At 36.0% G+C, this 12,310-nt stretch overlaps 2 protein-coding genes across 2 annotated transcripts; one reads left to right on the top strand and one right to left on the bottom strand.

Annotated features, from left to right (window-relative positions):
* The first annotated feature begins 966 nt into the window (after window positions 1-966).
* LOC5517154 (S-phase kinase-associated protein 2) lies at window positions 967-5,127 on the top strand. The gene is made up of 12 exons (XM_001637128.3): window positions 967-1,765; window positions 2,289-2,442; window positions 2,616-2,724; window positions 2,818-2,932; window positions 3,009-3,164; window positions 3,270-3,331; window positions 3,398-3,496; window positions 3,588-3,642; window positions 3,730-3,799; window positions 4,066-4,117; window positions 4,219-4,326; window positions 4,477-5,127. Exons 1-12 carry the CDS (start codon window positions 1,514-1,516, stop codon window positions 4,661-4,663), a joined length of 1,419 nt encoding a protein of 472 aa, XP_001637178.3. The 5' UTR covers window positions 967-1,513; the 3' UTR covers window positions 4,664-5,127.
* Window positions 5,128-6,016: 889 nt separating this feature from the next.
* On the bottom strand, window positions 6,017-12,268 carry LOC5517207 (G-protein coupled receptor-associated protein LMBRD2). The gene is made up of 13 exons (XM_032387176.2): window positions 11,960-12,268; window positions 11,525-11,769; window positions 10,874-11,041; window positions 10,579-10,789; window positions 10,198-10,272; window positions 9,825-10,069; window positions 9,476-9,537; window positions 8,609-8,790; window positions 8,354-8,487; window positions 8,080-8,188; window positions 7,758-7,959; window positions 7,472-7,512; window positions 6,017-7,290 (listed from the first exon to the last, which is right to left on the bottom strand). The coding sequence occupies exons 1-13, from the start codon at window positions 12,131-12,133 to the stop codon at window positions 7,003-7,005; spliced, it is 2,136 nt and encodes a 711-aa protein (XP_032243067.2). The 5' UTR covers window positions 12,134-12,268; the 3' UTR covers window positions 6,017-7,002.
* Between the last annotated feature and the right edge of the window lie 42 nt (window positions 12,269-12,310).

A 12,310-nucleotide genomic window follows, 5' to 3' on the forward strand; every position in this document is an offset into this window, starting at 1 on the left:
TTTTCTTTTCAAATTTTGTTTCGAAAAAATATTTATGTAGCTATGATAATATGAAGCTGAGATGATTCTTGTTTCTATCTGAATGCCAAATAGGAAACTACCTATTAAGAATGAAACCACGATGTACATAATTTGAATAATTCCATTTCAGGTGTGTGGTGTTTTTGAGTGGTTCATGGTTCAACTAATTACTGGACGTGTGACTCCAATTGATTCATCTGCGATAACCACTCAAAGAAGCCAACATGTAAATTATTAAAGAATATTTCCATTAACTGAAGAGCTTTTAACGACAGCAAATAGGAATGAACAATTTATACACAAGAAAAAATGATAAAATTTTTTGCTCTCTGTTATGAGTTCCACTAACGAAAAGTTGTAACGTTTCTTTGAAGTGCGTCTTTAGGTATTTATTCTTAGCCTTTTGTGTTTGTTATAATAAATACTGGCTAATGGAAGTATTTTAGCTCAATGAAGGATTTACGAAAAATAAATAAAGGCTGCTGTATTATCCTCATTTTATCTACCCTTTCCACCTTCGTGGTCTTCTGCCTTTTTTGTCTTCCATACTGTAACATTAGCTGGGAAAGGGGTAAATTTATCGTATTGCCTTCGGGATTGTTAAAGGAAGTAAAATGTAAAGGTGGTCGATTGACTGGAAAAGTATGATAATCTAATCTAATATTGCCGCAGGGATAGTTTAAAAACAAAGTTACTTAATATATAATGGAAAAACAAAGATGAAATAGGATATTAGACTTGTTTGGAGGAGACGCCGACTTTTAAATATGCAAACTGGCAAACTGCCTGCGTGCATAAAGAGCTATATACGATTATATTAGATTTATTTATATTAAGAGTTATATTTATGCAGGGTATAATTAAGGAACGGGTGACGGGTAAGGAACAGGTAGCCAGGATTTTTAACAGGAGGGGGCCCAAAAGAGACTTTCAAGGCATTTTCTCCTGTATGAGTTAATGTCTCATACATTTACTGTGTTTTTGGCTGCTAAAGGGGGGGTGTTTTGTTTTTACCTCTTCAGTATTTTTGTGAATTGGGGTTCCTGTGGCGAAATCACTCGAGACGACTGCGGAGGAGATGGTGAAGCATGGTTTTACAACATCTATTCAACATTATAATTGGAAGCAATAAAGAGGCCTCAAAGGCAACATACCCGTGATCCTCCACAAAGAGATACGGTGTCTGTAAGGGAGTATATGAGCCACAGGAAGCCCATGCATTGGAAAAACTAGAGCGAGCAATACAAAGTTCAACTAATATAAACGTAGAAGAGAGTGATTGCAAGAAGTAAGAAGAAATGTAGATAACATTTCAGCTTATAAAAACGAAAACGAGCTTACGAAAAAAGCTGAATAAAGAGGATAAAAAAAAAACAGATTTTGGGGTACCTGGGCTGCAGAAAAACATCGTAAACAGGCCTCGCTTCCGCATCCGATGTTTTGATTGGTTGATCTCAAGGCGCCAAGTTTATCTGGAAAAGAACATCTAAACATGGCCACCAAGGGAAGGGATCGAACCGGGGATCGCTATCATCGTACAAGAAGCGCCATAAACGACTCCAAGAATAAAATCCAGCCCAACAACACATCCACAAATAGCACTAGAATAACATGGAGTATGGATGACCCCGCAACAGACGAAGTGTTCCGTGAATTAGATGTGGACGAACTGAGATGGCCAGAGGAAGATGCGCGAGATTCTAGTCAGGATCTGTCCATTTTACAGCTGAAAAATAAGACCAAAGTGAGTGCCGTTCCTGACAGATCGCATCACTTCTTTGAAATAACCAGTATTAAAGACTCAGGATCCTCAAATAGGGCTTTATTTTATCAAATACTGAGCTTTTCGCCATATGTATAGGATTTCCTTTTGGCGCGCATTTCCACATGTTTTGAGAGATGTCCACAAGTATAAAATTAAACAAATCACTTGATTAGAATCTAAATTTGTATGAAAACAAAAATGAATAATCTAAAGTGTTGATCATTAGCTAGTCAAAGATCGGCATCGATTGGTGTTGATTTATAGTACACCAGTAAGAATATAATTATAAATTAAAGGTCACAGCTACACTATTAAGAATATTGATTGGTCATTGCATTGGTTTTACTATTGATGATGATTATTACTTTTTGTTGTTAAGCATGTATTATGATTGATAATTAGTCTTATCAGTTTTTATACTGAATTTTGATTTAAGTTGATAACCACATACAAGTTGGATCCCTACATATTAACCCACATGTTTATGTTTTTTTTTTCACAGATTATGGGCACAGGTGTGAGTAGCAGGATAGCTTTTAAAAGATGCAGTCATGGTGCCACCATAAACTGTAATAGGGGCAGAGACTTGAAGCGTGCATGTAACCACTGTTCACACACCCAACCTAGACAAGACCAGGGTACCAGTGAGCGACCAGGTACTTCTTTAAGATGGCTAATACTCTTACAGAAAAATATGTTCTATTGAAACGATGAATTTCAACTCTTCATAGCTATTTGTTGTCCAACCATGGTTGATAATGTTGATGATACTATCATGCTGTAGCCAGACATTATAAAAAGTAAACAATTTCATGATCTTACTCAACAGATTTGTTTGCACAGCTAGCAGATGAAGTCATATTAGGAATTTTCAAGCTTTTACCCAGAGACACTTTGATAACATGTGCACAAGTGTGTAAGCACTGGCTAAGTTTAGTGTAAGTATATGGTACACAGTTAATAACCAGATGCTACAGTATGTATCAGAACAGGAAATATGGTATATATGTGTGTCATTGATTTTGCCATAGGTATGATGAAAGCCTCTGGCTGACTGTTGACATGTCTAAAGCTAAACTTCAGCATGGGTTACTAGGAAGAATCCTGCTGCGAGGGACTAGAGTCATGAGAATTGCATCCTCAAGGGTAATACTGTACTTTAATTTTACTTCATAATGATTTCTCAATAATCATTAACATGATATTCTTTTTCGTTCTTCAGGTATGTTCCCCTCTCTTGGATGAAAATCTTGGAATATTACCTGGAGTGGCTCCTCTGTCACCATCAAAGGCAGCATGCAACTCACTCTTCAGGCTGACATACTTGGATGCCACCCTCTGTACATTTGAAGACAGCACTTTACTTACTCTTTTACTGGTACTGTACATGCAATGTTCTTTCCTCATTTATTCACTCACTCATTCATTTATTTAAAATGGTATGTTCATTCTATTCCATTGTTCATTCCCTTTTTTCATGCAGCATTCAAGAAGGCTAAGATGTCTCAGCTTGGATTCCTCTAATTTATCTCTTAGTATATTAAGGTATGTCACAAGCTGTAAAACACAGGAATGGTGATGTATTTTTATGTCTGGTGTTGTTTTTTTTAGAGCGATAGGTGACTGCCATGACCTTGAGGTGTTAAATCTTGCCATGTGCACTGGTATCACCCTACAAGGTGTTAAGGCACTTGTCAATGGATGTAAGCGGTTAGTACACCTACCTTCTCTATTTATATACTGTACTATACTTTGCTATAAAAACATAAATGCTTCTCTGACAGTAGTCTCCATTCCACAGACTAACACACTTAAATCTTGCATGGACACATTTGAGCAAAGAATCTATAATTCAGGTACATTATGTAATTGTTTGACATTTTTATTGAAGTCCAAAAGACTTATGTTTGTATTCTTATTGTTTATTGATTGTTTGCCACCAGGTGGTCCAAAACCTTCCATTATTAAGGCAGTTGAATCTCAGTGGTAGTAGAGAGACAATGACAGATGAGGGTAAGAGAGGTGTCTCAAAAGTATAGTAATCAAGTAGACAAGATAGTCCTGCCCCTACCCTCTAAGAAAAACACCAGCACATTTCAGGGCGGCCATTTCACTTGTTTATATATATTTTATGCAACAGGCAAGAACATGAATATAAGAATGTCTGAGACTCCTTAAATAGATATCATATAACTGAGTCAAAGAACATACTTTTTTTTTACCTTTCATGTATAATTGACTTCTCATACAGTATGCTTACTTCTGTTTCCTTGTTGTAGCTGTCCTTCATTTGATAAGTAACTGCATACATCTGACACACCTGGATTTAAGGTACAGTATACTTAGCACGGAATATAAAAAGATTGAGCTACATAACCATAAATTATTTGCATACCAATAACACATTTTTATATTGTCTTATGCAATTTCAGTGATTGTATTCTGATTACTGCAAGATCTCTTCTTGCAATTATCCAAGAAACAAAAATAGAGCACCTTGCTCTCAGCAGATGTTACAACATCCCTCCTCAAGCATTCAGGTAATTATGATAGCTACTGTTTTCATAAGCTGTTGTTATGGTCCCTGTTGTTGCACTAACACTGTACTGTATCTGTCCTTGTGTGACTTTGAGCAGAGTAGGGAGAGAGAGGATACAACATAAGTAATTTTTTTTTTCATTTTTTTGCAGTCTTTGTGTGGAGTTGAAAAGTTTAGCAAAGCTTGATGTCTATGGCCTATTGAATGGAGATGGAGTTGAAATATTAAAGAGGCAACTTCCTGACACCTTTATCAACAGCTGTCTATTCTCCACTATAGCACGGCCTGTCGACAGTAAATACAGAGGAACAATATGGGGTATACGATGCCAGAGATGATAGCAAAACATAATGGATAAATATTAATAAGATAGTAAAAGCAGCAGCATTGACAGCTGTATTCAATTGCTTGTATTTCATTTACCCAAACTTGTTGTCTTTCTTTACTGATTTTTAGACATCAAGATCATAGACTCATTATATGCTTTACTTTGAAGCATAGGAGATGTTTAATTTGATTACTGTGCATAGGTTTTTAGTTTGTCCTCCAAACAGAAGATCTTACAGTATAACCAAACCCAAGCATGGACAAGAGTTGAGGGAAACTGGATTTAAAATGTTATTAGGCAAGACTAGAAACTGTGGAGGGTCACAGCTCTTAATTAGATTTTAATAGAGACCTGATTATTGGTCTGAATATTTGTACATATACGTTAAATTGTACATATGTTATATTGATTGCAGTTTTAGAAGATCCTCAAATTTTATTAGGTAATTTTTAAGGAATAAGAAACATTAACCTATAAAGTTGTATAGATTTGATAATTACCTCCCCCCCCACCCACACTCACAGCCCTGAAATAGCATGGTGACTGTACTTTCAAAACTTTGTCTGGTATTCCAGAGTTGTAGCACTTAAGATAGGGGGCACAATACAAAAATATTAAGAAAATAGTGAGGCCCTGTATTCACGATCAAGATTCCCTTCGTTCTTTAGCCTGCATAGCATCTGACTAGTGCAGGCACCTTGTAAGAATGTCATTAGCTAATGCATTTCCCTTTCTCAAGGATATAGATATAGTAAAATTTGTTTTATGGGGGGGGGGGCATGATACGAAGACATTAAATAATGTTGGGAGCATAATGAAGGTAGCAATTCAGTACTTCATGTATGGCCATGCAGACCACAACAACAACCAACACCAGCAGGATAGTTGTCCAGTGGTTGTCTTACTGCTCCATTTATGTATGCCTGTGTACTTTGATAAAGACAGAAAGCCCATGTCATTGATTTGAAAACTTTAAAAAAAATCATAACTTTGAACATTTATTTAAAACAAAATCATATTTTTTTTCAAATTTGCTAGATGATTATGTGATTAATAATTTATAATCTTGAAACATAACACCAGCAAACATACAAAATGTCTACACAATCTGTACAACAATTCAAGTTTCTTCTTTGCCTCTCTTTTTTTATTGAAATACAAAATCCATCGTAAGGTTGTGACTAGTAAAATAAAAACATTTGATAGAAATGCCCTTTGCACTTCTATGGCGATGCTTTGTGGGAAGGGAAGGGGTGACTGGTTGGGGAAGAGAGTAAGGTTGTTGGTGGAGCTTTCTTCATAAATCTTTGACTTTAGAGACAGGAACTTTTCATTTCCAGATCATCTTTTATATGTAACAATCTAACAAGACAGCATTATTTTAATTCATCAACAAAGTCTTAGATGAAACAATGATTAAGCCTTACCGCCAGTATTTCCAATAATCTTTAAGCTATTTTCTGTATTTACACATTGTTTAACAATAGTAATATAAATATTACAAATACTACATACAGAATAAAGGTATACCATCTAATACAACATGGAACTAATAGCATTTTCGGGTCACTACAAAATCAGGGGCCAGTTGAACAGAGCCTGGATAAGTTATCTGCTAGATAACTTTAATTCAGGCTTTATGAAACCAAATTACACTACTTGGATACCACTAGCTTATCTAGGCGGCTGGCCCCAGGGCTGGAACTAGCAAAATTTCACAAAGGACATGGCACCTGCCCAAGCAAAATTTTTTAAGCGATGGCCCTGAAACTGTATAAGATAAAAAAAGTACTACATAAGGCCTCATGATAGTGAATTTAAGTGAATTAAATTTGTTTTTCAGAACTTTTTTTCAACCCAAAATCTCCTGTTTATTTGTTAATTTTCTTGTATGTTTCCTGATGGGTATAGTGAAAAACAAGGATCCAGCAAGTCAAAAGATGTCCTACATAAAAATCCCCTAAACCTCTTATTTATATAACTTCAAAATTATTGCATTTCAAAATGATTTGTATTCAACAGTAATTTCTATGAGTTTGTATCACAAAGCAACAATCACATTAGAACCTCCTAGAATATCCCTTAAATCTCCCTTTATCTTTTCCCTAAGTTATGCAATAAATCAACACCATTTTTACAATGCACTTCACAAAAAAACACTTTGGGTAGTTGTGTGAGACTTTTGCACGTTAGTGTATAGAACAATAATAAATAGTTGGACTTAGAGAAATCCTATCATCCAGAACATAGTAGAGGGAGCTTCCCTCTACTTACTTTGCCCAGAAGAAAACTGCTTTATGCAATCATTTCTAATATGGGGAAGGCATAGATTATATTGGTGTATTTTGCTCAAATGTCATCAAATAAATTTTTGGGCGGTTTAGTTGTTGGTGATCTCCCAAAACCACCTACAGCACGATTATATCTACTTGTTTCAGCATCGTAGTCAGTTTCCGATAAGAGTTCTACTCTGTCATCCTCATTATCAAATCGTGAGTACTTCACTACTTTGACGTCACTGCCAGTCAGGTTGGTCTGCGAAGTGGCATGGTCCCGGCTAAGACTGGAGGAGCTTCTGTCTTTTCTTCTGTCTGAGAGACGACTCTTGGCAGCTTCAGCTCGTTCTGACCAGGTTTCCTAAAAGCAAATGTATACGCAGTTTTTTTGTATAATCCTAGTGATCAATCTTCTTACTGTACTTATTGAATCTTCACAATAAACCGAAACAGAAGTTCACAGTATGCTGTGGTTCGTTTTTTTAGTTTATGTACCCACATATAAAATACATTGTCTTAAAATTGTACTTTTAAAATATTACCTTTCTCCCATCCCCTGTAAGATTTTCTCTCTTTCTTCTCTCTGAAAAAAACAAACAAAAACAGGTTGCATGGGCTGAGTTGTGTAACACAGTTGTAATAACAGACAAAATGTAACATTGGTTCATAACTTTAGGTCTGAAATTTATTGAATGTAAGTACAGTACATGGACGGCGAAACTGGCTGAGGGAGAAAAGAAAACAACAGTATCTAAAGTTTTTTGGGGGGTACAGAGAATACTCCCTCACCCCTTGTTTCTCTCGTCCATGATGTAATGGGCACCATACCTCGTCTGACGAGATCCTTTCCTTCATTCACATATTCTATTGACATGTCATCTTCAATGATGAATGTCTGGAAGCCAAGGAAGTTCAGGCAGCGGGTACCAAGGCTGAAGTATGTGGCTAGACACACAAGCAGCACACACATTGGGTAATATAAGTTGAACCCCTTGGACACGAATGACAGTACATCCATGTGTCCCATGAACTGTTGGATGAAGGAAATGTTTTTTTTTTCAGTAACACCTACTAATCATAACAAAGCACAACAAATTTTAAGTATTGAATAAAAAAGCAGTTTGATTATTGGTACAGAAGATTGGCCTACTTTTGTAAATGATGTCTCCACCCTTTCAACCGCGCCTGTTACGTGACCATCAAGGTGAATCATTGCCAGAAAGTTGAGTGACAGGGCATACGTCAGCCGGCAAAGTAGCCTATTCACACAAATAGGTACAGATAAGAATGGCATCAGTCTACAAGAATGGCTAGAGGATCAAAACTGAGCAATATGGCCTAACTTTGAAATGCTGTGTTAAATACGGGTGCTAGACTAGAGCCATTTTATTTGCTTGTAATAGACTATAAAAGAAAGCACTCACAGACCACTGAAGAGTAGACTGTATGGGTCAGTCTGGTGATTAGGTGCAAAGTAGTAATAGTTGAACAGTCGCATCTTAAACACTGTGTAGTAGGAGCATACACACATGTAGGCAATGACGAAGAAACATATCAGCTGAAAAATCAAATAGAAGCACAGAAACTAAAGATTAGTGGTGTAAAATGAAATAGTGGTGTGAAATGACGTAATCATTATCCAATTTATTCAAATTCCATGCTAGACCAAGTTTGCTTACCTCCACATAGAAATAATAGTAGTTTTTCCCAGCAGCATTCACCAAGATGGCAAACAGGGAGAGGATAGGCTTTGTTGTGAAGAAGGTCACCTCTGACCAAACAAGTGCTAAGGAAAGGAGAACTAAGATTGCGGCCAAGAGGCGCAGAAATATTGGACAAAGCCAGATCTTCCAGTACCATTCTGTAAAAGAAACAGCAAAAACTTATCAGTGAACTACTGCACCTTAAAATAGTTCTCTTTACAAAATATTTTATTACTCTAAGCTAAATTTCTACAAGTCAAACCTAGATAACTCTAACAAGGATAACTAGAGCCCTCAACTAACTCAAACTAAATTTTGATTCCCTAGGTACTGTGTAACTAAAACCCTCTGACGGCTACCTCAAACTGTCTTTCATCCCTTAGAAGAGGTTGATTCAATAGGGTTTTACTGTTATTAATAGGGTTTTACTGTTATTAATAGGGTTTTACTGTCATTAATAAGGTTTTACTGTCTTTAATAGGGTTTTACTGTCTTTAATAGGGTTTTACTGTTATTAATAGGGTTTTACTGTTATTAATAGGGTTTTACTGTTATTAATAGGGTTTTACTGTTATTAATAGGGTTTTACTGTTATTAATAGGGTTTCACTGTTATTAATAGGGTTTCACTGTTATTAATAGGGTTTTACTGTCATTAATAGGGTTTTACTGTTATTAATAGGGTTTTACTGTTATTAATAGGGTTTTACTGTTATTAATAGGGTTTACTGTTTAATAGGATTTTACTATTATTAATAGGGTTTTACTGTTACTACAGCTTTTAAAGTTTTATTTTGGGTTGAACAAGTGGGGTAATTGTGGCGATTAAAGCAAAGAGACTTACCTAGAATTGGACTTATACTCTTGCAACAACCAGTTGGTTTCTTGAATGATGACTTAAAACACCTGCACATGATAAGAAAATTGGCATGACAAGAGGATATAGCAAGCATAAAATGCCATGATTGTCTGCATTTCCAATAATAGAAAAGATTGTTTACTCCAACAAAATATCTCCCATACTTTAGATACTTAGTAATATAAATTAGAATAGAATATAAATAAGATAAAAAGATTAACATAAAAATATTATTATCATAGCTATTATTATCATCACAATTAAAATTATTATTATCGTTTTTTTAATCGTTTACCATCATTACACATAAATGTTTCATTATTTCTATAAACACCTGTCCACATTTCCAGCATTGCGCACAATGTCTTCCAGACCAAATGCTTTATCCAGCTGCCCATTGTACTGGCACTGTGTACGTCTGGCTGTTTGCACAATGACGATGACACGTTGATGCAATTTTATCAAATTTTTCTCAGAGAATGGCTCTTTTATCTTGTTCCCAGTCTCTTTCAAGTAGTCATTGTAGTCTACATAATCATCTGTGCCTCTACTAAACATGGACTCGGACATCTCTGGACACTAAAATGGATGTAAGAAATACTTCAAAAAAGGCAGGCACTATGTGTGATAGGAGGAAAAAAAGTTGACCGAACTTTTATGTGCTACTAAATAGAGAAAATGTACAAGCTGTAGGAAAGTTGTCATACCTTCTTTATGATAGTATCAATACATTCCCTTAGAGGATCATTATAACGGATATTTTCTGATGCTTGTCGCACTTCCTGTGAATAAAAGTTCATAGGAGTTTAAAAGCTTTTGTACGTTCCTAATGATAAATTTACTTGTAATACTAAGAAAATTTTCAATATACAATAGATTACTTGATACAATCAAACATATACGTATAAAGGTTATAGCGGAATTTTTTGTCTTATCATGACCAAATGAAGAAACTGCATTATCATTAAAACAGCTCAAGCAAACCATGCCCTGTTTAACAAAGTCACAGTGACTAAGCAGAAAAAGCTTGTCAAGAACGAGTTATTGACCATAAATAATCATTTAAGTATGCCTTCAACCACTCCCACCTCGAGAACATCTGCTAGTTGTTCCTCTGCCTCCTCTCGCTCTACACTCAGTTTGGACACCTTGAAGTATGTATGGGCCAGCTGGTAATCTAGACTTGCTGCATTCCAGACATTTCGAGGAATCTCAACCAGGCCATAACCCATAAGTAAGACCAATAATAGTAGACCCCAGGTGTTTGAGGCTGTTATACCAATAATTGCAAGCTGCGAACTAACATAAGAAAAGAAACAAGGAAATTTAAAACACTAAGGCAAGAGCTCAAAATCCAGATTATATAATAGATACTTCTCTTACCCATTAAGTTCTAGGTCTGGGCGCACAATAACGTAAATGAGGAGGACCACAAAAATGATGACATAGCTGCCATACCACAAAGCATTCTCATACAGAGCTGTCTTAATTTTTCCCCTTACAGTGAAGTCTCCAGCGTATGAGTATGACTGCATTATTGGGAGAATCAACCTAAATGGAGAGAACAGCAGAACCTCAATAAGCATGAGTAAATATATAAAAGAACAAATAGGAATAAAATAAATTTTGACAACAGCCACTGAGTTCACATTGCAGAATTTCACAACTTCAATAGTACAAGGAACATGTTCCCATGGCAACTGTGAATTCCCATAAGGATATATGTTATAAGAACCTTATATGGGGCAAATGGTCAACGCAGGACATTCCCAAGAATAACCTTCAAGATTTTGCTCTTTTTAATCTAAGATTGAGAATAATTTACTGAGATATGCATCTAAAAATAGGACATGGTCTATTTATTGTCAGGAAATTCAAAAGAAAAATCTGAGATTGCAAGACCGTCTATAAGACTCTAAGATTTCAAGACTGTGTGAAACAAATAACTGATTCTGAAACTTCAACAAGTTTTGCGAAATTTTGTCAATCTTCAAAAACTTTGCCACCTTCAGATCATTAATCTTTATACTTTACCAAGACAATATCTGTGACGACCAATAAACCACTCTCCATAGATCAGGTAGAGCTTGCTTTGGGAGGTAACTCCATGGCGGCAGGCACACAGGAACATCCTGACCTGGTGTTGTTGATGCAGGTGTTGGGTGTCCAGTTCCATTTGGTGGCGAAGTTGTACTTGAATTACTTAATGTTACCAACTGGAAAAGTCTTGTTGTATTTTGTATTGGCTTGTTTTCAAGTAAGCATTTCCTATAGAATGTCTATAAACATAAAAAGAATGAATCAATCAATCGCACAGGTAAGAAGACAGCGAATTTTGAGATTATCTAGTCATTAACATCTGTAAGAATCATAAGTGTTTGATTATCATTAATATATAACATGCGCATTGATATAAATTTACAATGTAAGCGCTTGCTGATGACAGTGTATTTAGTTAAAGTTACTCACATCGGAAACGTCTAGCGGAAGCACTTCTACAATAACAAAAGAGAAATACCAAGCCACGAAGACAGCGATAGTGACTAAGATATGCTGTTTACGCCAGTTGCCAAAATAATGCAATAGACAAAGAGTCAAAACGAAGCAGAGAATCATCTCTATCGCCAACGATGCCCCACTCATGTCGGAATAGTGAGTGTTCTGAAGACCCTTCAAAGAATGGGTGTAGATGGCTGTTTTGATGGGAAATCGGTTGAAATGCTTCCCATTTCAGCCGTAAAGGTGATCTTCGGACAACTACATATCCCAGAGGCCTTTGCAATCAAGGCTTGCTAGAGCCTGGGGCCCAGTGGAATATGT

The sequence above is a fragment of the Nematostella vectensis genome, chromosome 1, assembly GCF_932526225.1.
Source record: "Nematostella vectensis chromosome 1, jaNemVect1.1, whole genome shotgun sequence".
NCBI classification, from domain to species: Eukaryota; Metazoa; Cnidaria; class Anthozoa; order Actiniaria; family Edwardsiidae; genus Nematostella; species Nematostella vectensis.

Coding starts and splice junctions, on each gene's coding strand:
- LOC5517154 (XM_001637128.3), top strand. CDS start 1,514: ATGGCCACCAAGGGAAGGGATCGAACCGGGGATCGCTATCATCGTACA. Junction 3,332..3,397: donor TTATCTCTTAGTATATTAAG/GTATGTCACAAG, acceptor TGTTTTTTTTAG/AGCGATAGGTGACTGCCATG. Junction 4,118..4,218: donor CTGACACACCTGGATTTAAG/GTACAGTATACT, acceptor ATGCAATTTCAG/TGATTGTATTCTGATTACTG.
- LOC5517207 (XM_032387176.2), bottom strand. CDS start 12,133: ATGAGTGGGGCATCGTTGGCGATAGAGATGATTCTCTGCTTCGTTTTG. Junction 11,770..11,959: donor TTCCGCTAGACGTTTCCGAT/GTGAGTAACTTT, acceptor TTATGTTTATAG/ACATTCTATAGGAAATGCTT. Junction 10,790..10,873: donor CCAGACCTAGAACTTAATGG/GTAAGAGAAGTA, acceptor TTCTTATGTTAG/TTCGCAGCTTGCAATTATTG.